Source organism: Teleopsis dalmanni, chromosome 2, assembly GCF_002237135.1.
Source record: "Teleopsis dalmanni isolate 2A chromosome 2, ASM223713v2, whole genome shotgun sequence".
Lineage (NCBI taxonomy): Eukaryota > Metazoa > Arthropoda > Insecta > Diptera > Diopsidae > Teleopsis > Teleopsis dalmanni.
The window spans coordinates 49,545,089-49,562,868 of record NC_051847.1 but is presented as its reverse complement, the minus strand read 5'-3'; the positions used below and the strand labels follow the sequence as shown (position 1 = coordinate 49,562,868).

Here is a 17,780-nt window from a genome sequence, read left to right as displayed (position 1 = left end):
AATTTTCATAAATATTCAATAGATTGCTGGATGTTTGAAAACAATTTCTTATTCATTCACATTCACTATTGCGAATTTCTGGTTTAAAGATGTACTATTTGGTTCAAGAGAATAATTTTTTTGTTTATGCTTTTATGAGTTTTTATTAATAATAATGGGTTTATGAACAAACTAAATTGTTTGTTATTTTAACAATTTGCTGAATCAGTTTTACAAACTGTTATACATGGCATTAAAAATAATTTTTTACTTTATATTATTTATAAGTTATTAATGATATAAATAAATTAAAATAATTTAAAGAGAACATATTATAAATAGCATAGGTTAAATAAAGTATATGTTAATGAACGAAAAGAGATTCACTAATCCAATTCAACACCTTCACCATTTATTTGTATGGTGATGCTTGTTGAATTTGGGTTGCCACTTGCGTCAGCAGTAGTTGCTTCAGCATTTGTTGCTTCTCTTGGGTTAAGCTCCTTGAGTGATATAACACTGTGACGATGTGATTCACGTTTGTTTGCTGCAGCAGTCAGTAATTCCTTCTGACGTTGCTTTGACTGTGCAAAAGCAGAATCAGTGAGTTGTCGCAAAATCTCACTATTACGTCTGCTTCGTGCTGTGGATGCTGTAGCTATGGTCAGTTGTTGTTGTTTCTGTTCCTGCTGTTGTTGGCGTTGCAATAAAAATTCTTTACGTCCTATGAAACCATTTGAGAATCGACCATCTGCAGAACGGGAACGACGCTTTTTAACGGATTCTGCACGTAAACCTAGCAGATTCTGTAAAATATATATATATTGTTTATAGCATATATCAAAAAAAAAAAATACAAGCACTAACCTCTCGCATATCACTCTGTTCACCGTTTTTTTGTATATAACGCAAACCATGTTGCTGGTCTAGTTTATTCGACATTTGGAACATCCAATCTTTAGCTTGAGCCAAAGACAAAGAAGACTGTGAACGTTCGGGCATACGTGCAAGAAAGAGTGACTCACGTGTTGCGCTGGCTGCACTGGTATCCACAACAAAGAACCGTGGAAAATCTAGAACAAATTCGCGACTACGAATGAGATCCGAAAGTGCAGCAGATGGTGTTTGACCACCGGTTGCACCATTGGCGTTTCCAGTGCCTGTAGTATTATTTGTTGAACGATCTGGTTCGTATTCCAAAATACTCTCTTCACTGCCCAAAAACTGTTATTAAGATTAAGATTAAGTTGATTAATATTGATTAATTTTTTGTTTGAGTTTGAGTATGATTTGTGTAATCTTCGGGAGTTGTAAAAGCAGTTAATTTAAAGCAAACAAGCACTGAAGCAGGTCCTTTGTTTTATTCTAAATATTAAATTAATATAATATATATCATTTGAAGCTTTAGCATTTACTGAGGGGAAAAACGAGGGGAAAACAATTTTTAACTTTTAACTTTCAAAATTCAAAATTTATTTTATATTTAATATTTTTTTCTTTTTTATTTTTAATCTTAAGTCAACACGAATATGAGTATGAATATTTTGAACTCCAGCAAAATAAAACAAAATTGTATCTTTAACTATTTTTGTAGTAGAGAACAGTGGGTAGCAACTATATAATTATGTATCTGCGTTTTATTTATTGAATTTTATAAATTTTAATTTATGTAATATTTTGTATAAATTTTTTTATTGTTAACTACGGAAAAAGCAGTTTCATATTAACTCAATGTCAACTACACGTAAATTTCTTATTTTATCTAAGTTGATGTCTTTCAATGTTTGCTTTGCAGTTATATTTTTGTTTAAATTTTTTTTATTAATTATACTAAATGTGCGTTTAGTTGTTGAATTTTGGAAGTTCACTTATCAAATTACTGCAATTAATTTAATCTTAAGTCATGTTCACTTTTATCTTAATACTAAAATTTCTTTATTTTGCGAGTGTTTCATGAACTACTTTGATCCCAATTTATCATAATTTCTTTTATTATCTCTTTAATTATAATTACATATATTATACATACACATATATTATATATATATTTTATACATATTATATATTAATATATTGTATATTTATTATATTTAAATGGGCACGAAAAAAAACGAAAATGATTTAGAAAAAATTCAAAATGTCAATTTTAATTTTAAACATGTTCGCTTTTAAATATTTTAGATCTGCCCTCGTATACAAATTTTAATATTTATATTAGTGAACATGCTTAGATTATTTATTAAAATGCTATTTTTAATTTACAGACAATTTATATTATTGAATTTATAATATAATTATTTGGCACCTTTAATTTTGATTGCTTTTCCTTTTATAAAATTTTATTATAGTTATTTATTATATTTTTGAAATGTGTTAATTTAAAGAAATTACTAATACCAAAAAAAAACAAAAATGAATAATTAATAAAAATAATATTATAATATGTATATATTTTAGGGAACCCAATTGAGTGAATTTGCAGATTTAAAATATAATTATGAATATATGGACATAGTCAGGTGGGCTTTATGGGTTAATCATCATACTCTTATAAAAATGTCAGAACTAATATTTCATGAGGAAAACTAAGGCCGCTCCTCCCCTTAAATGTGATTGATCGATATGGAATGTTCTGACAGTTTATGTAATGTCTTTGTCTTTTCTTTCATTTATAAATTATAAAATTTTAGTTATTGATCATAATTAATATTGATCATAACTAAATAGTGATCACCTTCACTTTTTTTTTTTTATATTATATATTATAACAACTGTTTTTTCGATTATAAGTGGCTAATGGAACTACCTTCTGAAATTAAAGACCGAAAATCGTGTGCTTCGGTAAAAGAAGGTTACATTTAGTACAAAGATGTTGTTGGATGTTGTCTTGCTTTTTATGTTCTAAGCTTCTATTTAAAAACATGCGTGTAAAATAAATTCCATAAATAAATAAAAAGAGAATATTGCTAGGTATATATGTAGGTAAAGTAAAAAGAGTCCGATCTTCTTCCTATAAGACTTGAACCTATACTGCTATGAATGTTCTAAAACCATTAACACGAGGAAAGTTAAGTGTGGTTATAAAATTTCTGCTTTATAAGCAAATAATTAGATATACATAAACTATCTTATGATTGTGTTACTCATGGCAATGCTGCTCCATCCACTATCAAAAAACATCAAACTAATCAGATAAGCACAACATCGATAAACGTGAGACTTCTTGGCCGATTTCTAGAAAACGTTTTATGCGGAACAATTTAGTTCGTCGCAGGGATTATAAAATAATCACAAGCCATTATTGAATTGCATTCCATGCACTTTATATCCGACTCAATTATAAAGACATTTGTTGGCGACACTCATGATTAAATGTACCTATTGGTCAATAGTTTTTGAAGGTTTAATTTATGACTTTCGAATTGCCTCAAATTTTTGAAATCTTTTTATAATAAGTATTTATTTTTTTAATATTATTTCAGTTGTTTTAGTGCTTTCTCTGTGACTGCTCATGGATTGAAAATAATAATAAAAAAAAAAAATTTGATATATAAATTAAAAAGTAAAATCAAAAAAAAAAATTACCATAACAGCTTTGAAAAAAATAACACGAAACCAGGCCATTAGTAGAAGGTAATGATAAATATAAATAAAAAAAGGGAAGAAAGTTTATCAAAAAAGAAATGTAATCAAACAATCTTGGAAAAATAGAGTTGGACACTTTCTAGTACACCAAGAAGTTTTTGGTTATATTGCTAAACAAATCGATAGAACACTAAGAACGGCTGTTGAGCTATAAGAAGGTGGAACTCAGAATGAGACTTTAATTCTTAAGTGATAAGCTCTAAATAAGTATGCAGAATTTGTCTCTCCTTAAAACTAGAAAACCGTCCATTATTATCTTTTTAAACTACCGAAAACTACCAGTGTAATAGAATAAAGACATCAAATATCGAATATATAAAAGTAGGGGCATATCACAACTATGTGTCATAAAGACAAACATTCAGCTGGGGATAACTTCTTCTGTCTCCAAAAGTTCTAACACGAATGGAGTTTTAAAAAAGTCCGGCTGAGAAGGTCTTTATAGTAGCCAGTAATTTAGCTTTATCTGGATATCCGGAATTATAAACAGGTCTTATTAATATTGTACATCCCTTGTTGCCTTCAGCCCTAAATTATAAGGTAATGAAGGCATGTTTTAAAATCTGCCATAGATTCGGCACTATCTAACGAAGAGTAAGTTTATCACAAAAATCCAAAAAGAACAATAGGTATATAGTAAAACATTCACCACACTGGTAATAATGGTATTTAACTGATATTGGAGGCATCAAAAGCTTCGAATGAAAAATTTTTTAGAAAGGATTTGGGTCAATTGCAGAATCTGATGGTTGAATAGAGTAGTAAAATAATAATACACTTTACATCATATTGAGAATTAAAATGAATGCCAAATGTAAGGTCTTCAAATTAAATTTTATTGATCTGAAAGGTTTTTCTTGCGGACAAAGATAAGGATGACGAATTCGTTTATAGATGCTCTTCTGATTAGAGTATTGAAATAAAATTTATTATTTTTAGAAATGCGTTATATACAACTTAAAGATAATAAACTTTACTAAACCCTCATCCTCTTATGCAGATAAAATGCGGAGAATATGTATACAAGTATAACTATATTGAATTATTATAGTTCAGAACTGTTTAAAGTACCACAAGCTAGTATTTTCTAAAGATATTAAAGGAAGAGTTTCTGAAAAAGTAACTGCGCTAATTAAGTAAATGACTGAAAAGAGTAACTTTGAAAATAGTGTTATTAAATAACTTTGGAAAATATATGTGAAAATATATATATCAGAGAAATTTCTAGCTCACAATACGAATCGCACCGAAGAAGTTGCAGAAGATGAAGGAATTTTTGTTATAGAAATTGTGCTTTCATTTAAATTTCTTTTTACTCAATTTGTTTCATTTGGTGAAAAATCTTAATGTTTAGAATTTTTAGGGATAATTTTAGATCGAGTAGTTATAATAAATAATATTGGGTTTCAAATTATTAAATCACAAGCAAGAGTCTTAGACTGCAGGGTTACTCATTACTCAAAAAATAATTTAATTAAAAAAATATACATCAAAATTTTTGTAATATTGTCCTTTTTCGGAAACTTAGTGTAATAACGAATATAAAATAAAAAAAATTATAAGTTTATGTATTTATGTTTTTAATGAATTATTTGGTAATTTAACTAGATTTTAATTTACATCAAACGTTATTAATAATAAAGTTTATTTTACATTATATGTAGTATGCGCTCATTAGCAAATGTACCTAAAACAATAAAATATCTCAGTTAAATATATATAAGATAGTAAAAGTTTTCAATCAAGATGTGAATATGACATATAATTAATATAAAAATTTCTTGAATTTAACAATCCTTAATTAATAATTAATCCTTAATTAATATTTTTTGAAATAAAAATATATAAAAAATTACTATATTTGGGCTGATATCTTATTGAACATCAATCTATTATCGATATTTTAATGTGAATATTACAAAAAATATTAAAGTGATGAAGAATTATATTTTACTTTTGCATCTTCCATATTTTGGGTACAAACTCTTTGTGAGCACATACTACATTGAGCATAATATACATACAATTTTATAGCTAATTTACATTAAATAAGTCTTAAAACTCTTAAGTATTTGGATGTTGTGTAAAATCAACAATATCGCATTTAGTATTATTTAGCTTACATATCGAGTACATGAATATAACACAACAGTTAATGTGTTTATATGTATTTACGAGTATATAATAGTATATAATTATTTACATGTATTATGAAAACAAATTAACAAAATAAATCTTTCTGTTTCATATATTTACAATAAATTTTTTAAAAAAATATGTACAAAAAGTCGAATCGGTTCTTAGCACACAAAATAGGAAAACATACGATTTAAAAGCACAATATAATATATAACATAAATGATTCATATACATAAAGTGACTCATACGATGGGTAACTGAAAAGTGTATAATTCAAACATCAGTCACTTGACGACTGGCAGTGGAGACCTGCAACACTATCGGTGGTGCTGAGTTACGTCGGTTGCCATCGCGGCCATCATGGCCATCACGGCCACCACACCTACTACCACCAGATGTTGTTGTGATAGGTTGAATTTGGTTATGGCTTTGTCCATTGTAATTAGTATTGCTACTCAAATGATAATTACAACTATGTTCACTTATTATATTATTACTATGGCTATTGTTACTATTTCCACTGTTGCTACTACTACTGTTATATCTACTACTACTACTGCTGCTACTTCTACTGTTACTACTATTAATAATATCTTGCTGATGATCTTGCTGTTGTATTAGGTTATTTGGCGTAACTACTGCTGTAGTATGTGGCGCTATTGCAACCACAAGAACTGGCACTTCATTATCTTCTAGAGGCGCAACATTTGGCGGAATATGCTGTGGACTTGGTGTTGAATGTATTTGATCACCCACCACATAACCGTAATACTTAAGTACATCCAACTTGCACATCGGGCAAGTACGATGTTCAATTAACCAAGGATCGATACAGTTTTTATGAAACTCATGCCTAATACGAAAAGAAACAAAAAAATGTTTATGTAATTTAATTATTCATAATTAATAGTTGAAGTATTATTAAATACTTACTTGCAAGGTAGTACTCGAATACAGTCAGAGGCTTTGTAAGCTTCAATGCAGATAGCGCAACAATCGCTGTCAATATCTTTCTCATCGCTGCTTTTTCCAGTTTTGGTTGGAATTTTCATTATAGCTTTTTTGGTAACGGAACACAAGTGGCGCTAAAATAATTAAATATATTATTTTATTATACATTTAAGTTTTACAATATTATAAATAAACAGTATAGTAAAATATAGTGTGTTTTAAAAGTATTTCATGTCTCACTGATATGCTAGTTTGACCAAATGTTCATACTTCAGTGTACGGGACATCATATATTCTATGTAGTATATGTATATATTATATGTATCTTCTATCGGTGATCATGAAAACAGCACCTTCAAAAGGTTTTTACACAATTCTGGACCTCTTGCTGTTACAATTTTCATTGTATTGCTATGTCTGCTGATTGACTCAACTACACCAAAATATAGGGATATAGAAATTGGGGCACTAAGCAATTATTTAGCTATGTTCACAGGTGTAACAATAAATACCGATTATGGTAGATTACAACAGCCACAATTTTCTACAACAAATACAAAATTTTTTTCACGACTAGGCGAAGTTGGCACTTTGTTCAGTCAAATAGTGGCGAGCCAGTCTATACATGTGTATACGCATTACTCAATATTAAAAAAAAAAATGTGAGGGTCGCGTATTCTAGGATAGCTATTTTATTTGATAGCTATTTTAGCTTCAAACTACCAGACTATTAGAATGTTTTCTAAGTTGAAGTTAAGTCCAATTATTGTACAGCTATAATGGAAAGGTCTAACAAAATATTGTATAACGATGCTCTCGCGGACTCAAAGGTGTTAAGACAAGCTTCAGATTATTAATATTGTGCCAATCAGCTCTGAATAAAAAGAGTGAAGCAAGCATTATATATTTAATATAGTTACATTTTATAGGGTCACACTGATATTGTGGAAAATTGTAGCAATAATGACTTATTCAAAAACTACATTATTCTTTCTCATAACACAATAATATTGCAAATTATTGATTGTCTGTTTTAAACATCTTAAAAAAAAAATAACTACCTTCAAAAAAAGACTGTCCAGAAGTATATCACAAAACAGGTACTATACCAAGTTTAACAAAAAGTAATGATAATCTAATAATGTCTGTTTTAATATGTCATTGAATGACAGGTATGTAGGTGACAAGGATAGGTGCCACGAATAGAAATTTTTGTAGAAACTGTTAGGAAGGTAGAATATACGAAACAATTGAGCACTTATTATGTCACCGTTTCGCTTTACCAGATAAAGGCTTAACAACTTGAATTTCAAGGATCAAACCTCAAACCTACAAGGATGAATAAAAATAAGAAATTGTCTAATACGTCACCATTCTGTCTCACAAATTTAAGAAATAGAAATTTGGAGATTATTTCTTGTCTATATAGTCTATCAGGTCTAGCAAACATCTCAATGGCATATATAAACTGCATATTTACTTACCGATTGTTGGTCTTTTGTTTGTAGATATCTAAACCTCTGTATGTAGTAGAAGATCAGCCAAACCAGAGATACAACCATAAGTACAATAAATGAAATTGAAACAAATAACACAGAAGTTCTAAAACGAAAAAAAGTAAATTTTTTTAAATATTATATATCAAATATGTAATATCATGCAATTGTTTAATATAACTTGCAATACGTAATAGTTTATAGTTTTGTTTTTAATATAAATGGTAGTACCATTGTATTAAAAATCCAATACATGAATAACGTAAACGTAGTTTTGAATATATCAGTGCGGTAAACTAAAAATTTATAACAATCATTTAACTATTATTTTCAAGAAGTTGGATACTCTTGTATTACAGTATTCTTTATATTCTTTATTATATCCTTATTTCATATTCTATATTCTTTATTAAGATATTATTTATTAAGACTTCAAAGCAGATAAAAGCTAGTGCATCCAAAAATTTGATCGAAATAAGCATTTAATAAGCTCTAGTGATTCTATAAATCTTATATTATGATTCGATCTGTTGAGTAATCTCAAGCCGAATAGTCTGTTATGTTCAGTGTAGTATTCAGCCCTGCGATTTATTTGTAATAAATCTCGTGTTATGATTGGGTTTGTTTAATTACTGTAAGGGGATGTGGCACTGCGACCGTCGGGTCTATTGTGCCCTTGAGTTTGTTTAATAACATCATTAAATAGTTTGAAACTAAAAGTGAATAACAACTCTGTGATTTAAATGTAATAAATCTCATATTATGATTCAACAGCAAATGCAACATTGCATTTATAACAATTTATATCATAATATCATTATATCATATTAAAGGCAATTATTATATTCAGTGGTATTTATTATGATAGAATCTTCAGTTTGAACGCACGATCAAAGTTATTGTATATTTTTTCTTATTAAAACTAAAAAATCATAAATTTGATTATTTATATACAATATTATAGAATTTTATATAAATTCTTAATACACATTTTTAAAGAATTTAATATTATGAACTAAATTACACAATTATTTATTAATTTATTAATATTGTTATAATAATATATTGTATTTAATCTAACCACATTTTTCAATTTCATGAATTCAATTGAAATCAAAAAGCTGAACAGTTTTGCCTCAATAAAAAGTGTACTGAAAGTTTTCAATTAGATACTTAAGAGTTAAAGTATGCAAAAAATAATTATTTATTAATTTATAAATATTGTTATAATGGTATATAATAAGGTACTATATTTAACCAAACACATTTCAAAAATTAATTAATTTAATTGAAATTAAAAAAGCTGAACTGTTTTTTCTACTCAACGTAGTCGAATTTTTCAATTAGATACTTAAAAGAGTTATTGTATTATGCATGATATTAATGAGCTTAAATTTTTTGTAAACACTTTTAATTGGCGCAATATAAATGCTTGGCAACCCTAGATAATTTTCTGTAATCACATGCATTAGTACAACTTTAGCCACGCAGCTGATTCAAGGGGATGTAGCTCAGTGGTAGAGCGCTCGCTTCGCATGTGAGAAGTCCCGGGTTCAAACCCCGGCATCTCCAGCGTCCACAGACAAAATTTTTTAAATTTATAATTAAAAAAATTTATTTCAAAAATGTGTAATAACTTTCTAATGCTTTATTTTATTCAAATTACTGCCATAAAAAACATTGTTCAATTTTATTTGAAGGTAATTGCTTGATATATTGAAGCGTTCAGTTTACAAAAAAGTTTTTTTTGTTTTTTATTGACAAAAAGAATTGGGTAAATTAAAATTAATCTGTGCCTGCTTATAAGTTCAGTGCACTGAACGTAAATATATGAACAAAATACGAACAAAAATACATTCAAGTATAGGCAACGATTAACGATTTCATCTCATGTAAGGCAAATGGAAATGTCAATGCTCTGATGATATTTTATAGTCCAAACAAATTTGTTCTTTTGAATGCAAATCGTTCAAACAGGGCCAAGTACGTTTTTACTTAATAATAAACTAAAGAGTAAATATTGAGAATAATAATGGTATATGGTAATTTAAAATTAACTTGATATTAAGCAGGAAATTCAGGAAAATTTTAACCAACACAATTTTAAAATTTAAATAAAACTGAATTAAATTTCTTTGTGTTTAAATGAAACTCGTTAAATCACCTAAAAATTACGCACAAAGTTAACGAACTTCTTTATTTAATCACAAAATTGTAATTTTGCTGAAATAATTGCCAACATTGTGTTTGTTTATTTTGCTGTCCATATTTTATTAGCTGTTTACCGATACTCACGTGCAGTAGCGCAGCATGAATCCAAACAAATTTTTGTGTAATCTGTGTAATTAATGTGTCAGCGAGATTATTTTACACTGATTAAAAACTATAAAAATGGTAGTTAATGTTGAAGTGTATGTGTAATTTGGGAAACACACATATTTATAAATGTAATTGTGAGTATTTAAAATATAGCAGATGCACAAATAGAAAATAACTGTGAAAGTGAGAAGGTCGATACAAAAAAGTAGTTTATAATGTACTACCATTTACTGCAATGTAATTGGAAATTGCAGGAGAGGTCTCAAAAATAGAAGCACAATTGCAACTGAGATATACAAATCGTTTAAAAAAACTGGGGTATATGGAATGGAATATAAAAGAACAGTAACAATATAAGAATCCATAAAGTTCTCAGATTAAATAACTCTGAGTATATTATTATTAATAAATATTGCAAATGTACCATTTAATCTTGTAAATATACCCAAAGTCTTTTAAAAAGCAATATAAAAGTACTGTGATTGAAAACAACAATAGTTTCAGTTATCTAGTAAGCATTACTATTATTGGCTCTTGCACTGTTGACGCTTTACAGTGCAGAATTCAAATAGCACAATTTGTCAGAAATATCAAAAAACAAAATTGAGTGGTTTTTCATTTGCTATCTATATAATATATTGAATATATGGTAACCCAGAATTATATCAAATGAAAAGTTGCTACAATAATAAAACAAGTTTATATTCAAGTTCAGATTAAAAGATATGAATTTACCTGGTGGGGCATACCAATGATAAAATATGTCATACAATTATATTGAGCGGATTCAGAAAAGCATTCAACAAAATCAACACTTAGCAGGATATAGAGAATTATGCTTTAAAAGATTTGGAAACCTTCATTCTTTTGACTTGCTAGTAGTTAAATAAAGCATAATGGCAAACCTATGTTTACAATCTATGCTTGTTATGAAATACTTTATTTTTTAGTTCTTAAGACAAGAAATATGTTGAAGTTTCTCATGAAGCCTATATGACTATAGTTAATTCGTTAAGTAGTTTATTTCAACACTAAAACAATTTTTGAATGTTTAATAATAATAAAATCCAAATAAAAAATAATATAAATTTATTGAAGTTATCAATATATAATGAATTGAAATTTTTTAATATTACTCACCTATTTAAAGTGTTAATAGGCCGCATGCCACTTTTGCCTTCAATAATGGCAGCTTCCATATCAAAACCTCGATCAACAATATCAGCCATACTTGCTCCGAGTTCTAGATAAGTTATCACAGCAGTTATATTACCTGAACGAAAAATAATTTTAAATTAGTTTTTGTTGATAAAGCTTTTAGTAATTAAAAACCAAAAATAGTCTAAAATAGATAAATGTAAATTTATGCATTTATGTACGAGGGACATGTACCATGTGTTGTGAAATTCAAACAATATATTCATAATAATAAACTCATATACTCATCAAAATATTTTGATATCTTCTTTCGGTGTTATAAAATTATTACAAATCATGGTTTGTACTATATACTTAAAAATTTTTTGACATCGTTTAGATAATGAGATTTTAATTAATATTTTATAACTTAAGGAAAATAATCGCATTTATTAGTTTCGAAGTAATTCTAAAATGCTACTTTAATATGAATTGCTTTGAACTGAAATCATTAAAGTATTTTTAGAGAAATATTTTAAAGAAATCATATAACTAAATTTGTTATAAATATTTGGTAATCTTTATTAAGAAGATCTGTAGAAAATCAGTATACAAGATTCTTAACATCGAATAGTCATAAGAGCTTCAAACATGGTTGAACTTGCGGGCATATTCACTGGAACCGTGTTCGATTAAATTAAAAATATACAGATTTTCTTAACTGTGATTAAATTAATTTATGGATTTATTGACAACTGAGTATATAAATAAGTCCCTAAGAAGGTTAGAGCTACTCAACTATTCATTTTGCAAGCATGATTAAAAAACTGCTTTGATTTATACACAAAATTAAAAATTAATTGGAACTTTATGTCTATCAAAGTCTTAGTAACTGCTACCAACAAAAGCAATGATTGCATTCTTATTCTATCCAACATAGAAACGGTCACTTTCATTTGGTCATGTAACATAATTATACAAAGATTTACTGTCATATATCTTAGTTTCATATTCTTTTCTGCATTCTAAAATTACTCTGCACACATCTCTTTTACAATGTCAGCACTTTTTGATAAAAAGAAATTAATAATTATTAGTCAATAATTTTCATTGCACACTCTTCATGCATCGCTAGTACAAGAACTATTTACTTAAGCCTTAATTATTTAAAAAATATGAAGGTGATCCTTTAGAATTTTCCTTTTAAAGATATAGAGCTATTAAGAAACCCTCTTTAAAACCAAGAGGAAAAATCAGGCTTAGATACTTTACAAAATGAGGTTTTCTTAAAGTTAAGAAAAGTATAGTTAACTAATAATTATAATCACAAAAGTAATAAAAATAAATGAATTTGTTTTTAATTTATACTTAAAAAACGACCCTCGTATAATCAATAAGAATTTTATTACCCTAAAATATATTTGTTTTAATATTGATCAAGCTGTCACGTGTAGTGTTTTATCGGGTAATTAATATTTTAAGATTCTATTTTAATTTAAATTTTAATTTATTTATATATATATAAATATAACTAAATTCTAGACTGGATCCATTACAAAATGGAGGGTCGCTTAATTTTGCTTTGGGTATAAAGTTGGCAGAACTTGACTTAAACAGTTTAAAAACTATTATGAAAAATATTATTTGACAGCTGTATAATATATTGTATTATAATACAATGATATATATAAATAGTAAATAAAATAAATAAAAATAATAAAATAAAAATTAATTACTTAAATCTTGAAATTCTTGAAATATTTTCACAGTTGGTATAAATAATTTCTCTTCTCTGTTAGTTGGAACCCAGAGGGGTGCAAAATCATTAAACTATTCGTTCTATTTTTAATGGTAATATAATTATCAAATAATAAAAATAGATAATAATAAAAAAGCAATTATATTATAATAAAATTATATAAAATTAATCTATTGTTGAAAAAAATATCTTCTTCGCTTCCATTAATTTTTTTTTGATTGTCTGAGATTAAAAAATTTAAAAAATTTTTCATTTTCTGATAAATAAACATTAAATTTGTTTTATTTTTGTTCTTAAAAGTATTCAAGAAATAACTTGTTGAACATATTTCAATATTTCAATGTAGTGGAAAGTAGTAACACAAGTTATAAAATTATTAAAACGCTTATTCATTTATAATTTAATTTTCACACAAAATTGGAAGTCTATACGCACATATGTTCTTTAATTAAAATTTATTAATCGACTTACGAGTTTTGCCCTTTATTTGCATTTTTTCCAGGTTTGGAACTGTCTTATCATTGTACACAATAACGCCTGCTGCGCCCTTGTAGTGCACATTCTTCACCTTCTCCTCGAAAGTACAACGACCGCGACGCACTAAAGCAATCCATGACACACCAGACGATGGTGTTGGATTACCGAGTGTGCCCAAAATATTTGGTGAGCATGCATAGTCATCAGTGAAATCATTCGCATCGGTAACGTGCACTAATTTACCTTTGACAGACAGAATTCTACCCTCACCATAACGTGCCTTCTCTTCTGCATATTGCACCTCGTGCTTAATGTGATCATCGCCGTAATAGGTGTAATTGATGAAGGCAAATGTATATGTATCCATAGCAATGCGATCTTCGGTCATCACGGCTAATGACTGTGAAGCATTCACTGAACGAAAATAGCGTTCTATGTCCTGATTGCCAATTGACATCGCAGCTACAAATGTGGTGGTTGTCGTTGTTGAGGTTAGTCTGAGGCCACCGAGCAGACCAACTAAACAAACAAACAGGAATAACTCCTTTGAACACATTTCGATGTATCCTCTTTATTAAGCGTTTGGGTTAAAAATTTTCTCGATTTAAAATTTGTTGCACTCGAAATCGGCACTTTGTGTTGTTGCTTTTTGTATCCAGCAATCTTTTTATCGATTCAGTTGTTTTATAAAATATTTCAACGAAAGATTTTTTTGTGAAAATTTATTTTGAGATATTTTTGCATTTAAGCTTTTGTTTTCTCTCAACATTGATAAGTGAATTTGTTAATTTTTTTTTATTATTTTCTTGTGCCGTTGACTGCTCACGTTTCGTAAGAGTTTTTCACCTTTCGTTTTTCAATGTAGCAACGTTTCTGAAAATGAAAATAAAAAATATTCAGTTTTTGCTGAAAATCAATTTGATATTTGCAAAAATAAAATATATTGCATGTGTATTGGTCTGTGTTTGTGTTCAAAGATATGACATTTTAAAACATTTATGATAAGATTTCGAAATTTGTTTGTAAAAAATTTAAAAGTGTGCGGTGCTTTTCTGATTCCTTTTCATTTAGAAGACGCAAAATTTCATAAATTGTAGTTTTTTTTCGTTAGATTTTCAAGTCATGCAAGAGAAAAGGGAAATAATCTTTCAGAAGATTAGATTTACCTATACCGATTTGTTTTTTAACAACAAATATCCAACAAATAACACATCAGCTTTATTACCCATATTTATCAAGTATTAGTATATATTTTTTTAATAAGATAAATTATTGAACTTTTTCAATAGTGTTTAACTGTTTACGTTAAATTGAAGCACAAATAATACAGACCTTTTTAAGGTATTACAATAACATAAAAAAAATTGAATAAGAGAAAAAACTTTTATATATATTTCTAGTAGCATCACCTTACTAACCATTTCCTACATTCCTACGTCTATTCTACTAAACATAACAATTCCATGTAAATGTCACCATTTTAAATAGGCAAAACTTGTGCCGAATTGCTTGTGTATTGGCACTGTCTTTCCAAATATAATTTATTCAATTCTATTCTCCATTCTACTAAACCTCACTAAATCTACATTAAACAGTACCATTTTTAAACAACAGACAAGACTCAATGCGAATCTCTCACGCATAGACCAGATTAACACGACACGTTTTGTGGAGCAGTTAAATGGTAGAAGTCATTCCTCCAAATATTGGGCGACACATATTCGTGTGGTCATCGACAACGTACATTGATTATCCATTTAGAATGAATTACATAAAGCTTGAAAATACGTATAAGATCTTCAAATGCTGTCAGGGCTGTCATACCCTATTTTATTATTAACCGATAAGAGAATTAATATTCTATTACTGTCTGATAATATAATTAATATTCTATTATTGATCGTTTATCAACTATTCGGAACTCTTAACTGTATGTTCATGTAAATGTCATAGAAGATAAACTAAGTAATGGAAATGATTCTCAAGGAACTCTAGAAAAGATGTGTTCATAAAGTGCATATGAACAGATCTGGAATGAGTATATGAAAAAGCAGGAATAAAAGTGCGGCGAATCAGTGTGGCATTGCTGTCAAATTTTAAAAGAAGTGTAAAGATAAGTGCACCCAATTTATACTAGTGATGTTCTTGAAAGGTTGCAGAACTCTTATAACAGTCATAAGTGAGCTGATGGGTCACAGTTTATTTTCGCCAAAGCGAGCCAACAATAAAAGAGAACTTAAAACATTTCTAATTTTATGTCCTGCCTTGATGCATATATGCTTAAAATGGATTAATTTCAGGAAGTTGACGTACGCGTCAGGAATAGAACAGAATAGTTTAAGTACTTCTTAGTTTCGCAAAAAAGGTAGATATCATACATGCTGCCTACTACAAATCTACATTGATATCAACCTCAATGCACAGATTACGGTTAGAATATATCCAAGGATAGATTAGCTAGCCAAGTTGACTTAACCCTAACTGTTAAAAAAATAAATTAAAAATATTTATTATTAAAAAATTAAAAAAAAAAAAAAGAAAAGGGTGGATGACGATTGATCTTAAAGATGAATAGAAATGCTTTATTAAGATATGGCATAAATATCATAACTAAACAATTTTAGTTTATACTATCGATAATGTTTTAATCTAATTTGAAACTATTATTTTAAAATTAGTTGATGGTGATGTGAGTTTTCATAGCACCTGGGTACGGAATAACTAAGTAGCGCTTCTTACTAAATATTGAATGAAAACCTGACTAAATCGAGAAGAATTTTCATGTTTGTCGACTAATGCGCCAGAGGCGTTTATTTCTCCTTATTCACGCGTTGCACTGCCACTCGTACGGTTACGGTTGTATAATAAATGTCATCAAAAATTTTATATATATATGTTTTACTATAAAACTTGTTACACACAAAAAGAAAGTTCATTGCACCACACCCACACAGCCATGCGCAAAATCGGTGGTTACCATTGTCATTTGCATGACGTTGATTCCATGCAAATAAAGCTTTAGAGCCATGATATGCAGTCAAACCTGCTATATTCAAGGCATTCTTTATATGACAATATCTAAATGCTGAAATGGTAGACATAATCACTTAATATCTATATCTTTGTAAAGAAAAATCGTTATGATTGCTGCAATGACAACGACGATAATTAACTGCATTTATTGTGGTTTCATGGTCAATAATATCGCAAAGTACACTGTTTCAATGAAAAGCGAAGAGAATATAAAATTTGTAATGAAATGTCATAAAAGTTGACACTTTGCAGTTGACTGCCTGCAGTTGAATGCAGTTGTATGCAATTCAACTGCAAACAAAAATTTAAAGTTTATTTCAACCCACAGTCGTCCACCTAAAGGCCAACATTTCATAGTGCATAGTTCCACACATCGTATTTCATTCAGTTTGGAACTGCAGCTGACTTTGAGTTTGAACTGGTTTTAAGGCTTACTTTATGAGTAAATAAATAAAACATGTTATACAGGGTGTATAAAAAAGTGTGTGGGATTAATACTTTGAATACTTGCAAATTGTGGTTATTTTGAAATGATTTCCTTTAAGTTTTATACGAGTGGAACGCTATTAGTATTTTAAATTTCAACCACAAACACGGTTTTCCCATTTTAATATTACTTTTAGTATTTTATGTATCACAGAATGTACGGAGTTATTCTATATCAATAAGTATCCTTATTTTTAAGGAAGTCGCATTTATATAAGTGTTAAGTATTTATGGATCGATGATATGGTAATATGGTATTTGCATTATTAAAGATTGTAAGTTAAGTTATTTAAGTTAGATTTAAATGAATTTAGTAATCTAAGTTAGATTTAAATGAATTTGAAAAACTATACATTTAA

General features: G+C 28.2%; 1 protein-coding gene and 1 non-coding gene across 2 annotated transcripts; one reads left to right on the top strand and one right to left on the bottom strand.

The window, feature by feature from the left end:
• Positions 1 to 289: 289 nt before the first annotated feature.
• On the bottom strand, positions 290 to 14,770 carry LOC119680686 (protein goliath). The gene is made up of 7 exons (XM_038093626.1): positions 13,897 to 14,770; positions 11,670 to 11,802; positions 8,199 to 8,316; positions 6,697 to 6,848; positions 6,520 to 6,616; positions 847 to 1,203; positions 290 to 785 (listed from the first exon to the last, which is right to left on the bottom strand). The coding sequence occupies exons 1-7, from the start codon at positions 14,456 to 14,458 to the stop codon at positions 366 to 368; spliced, it is 1,839 nt and encodes a 612-aa protein (XP_037949554.1). The 5' UTR covers positions 14,459 to 14,770; the 3' UTR covers positions 290 to 365.
• Trnaa-cgc lies at positions 9,711 to 9,782 on the top strand. The gene has a single exon. It is a non-coding gene; the product is annotated as a tRNA-Ala (tRNA).
• Positions 14,771 to 17,780: the final 3,010 nt, after the last annotated feature.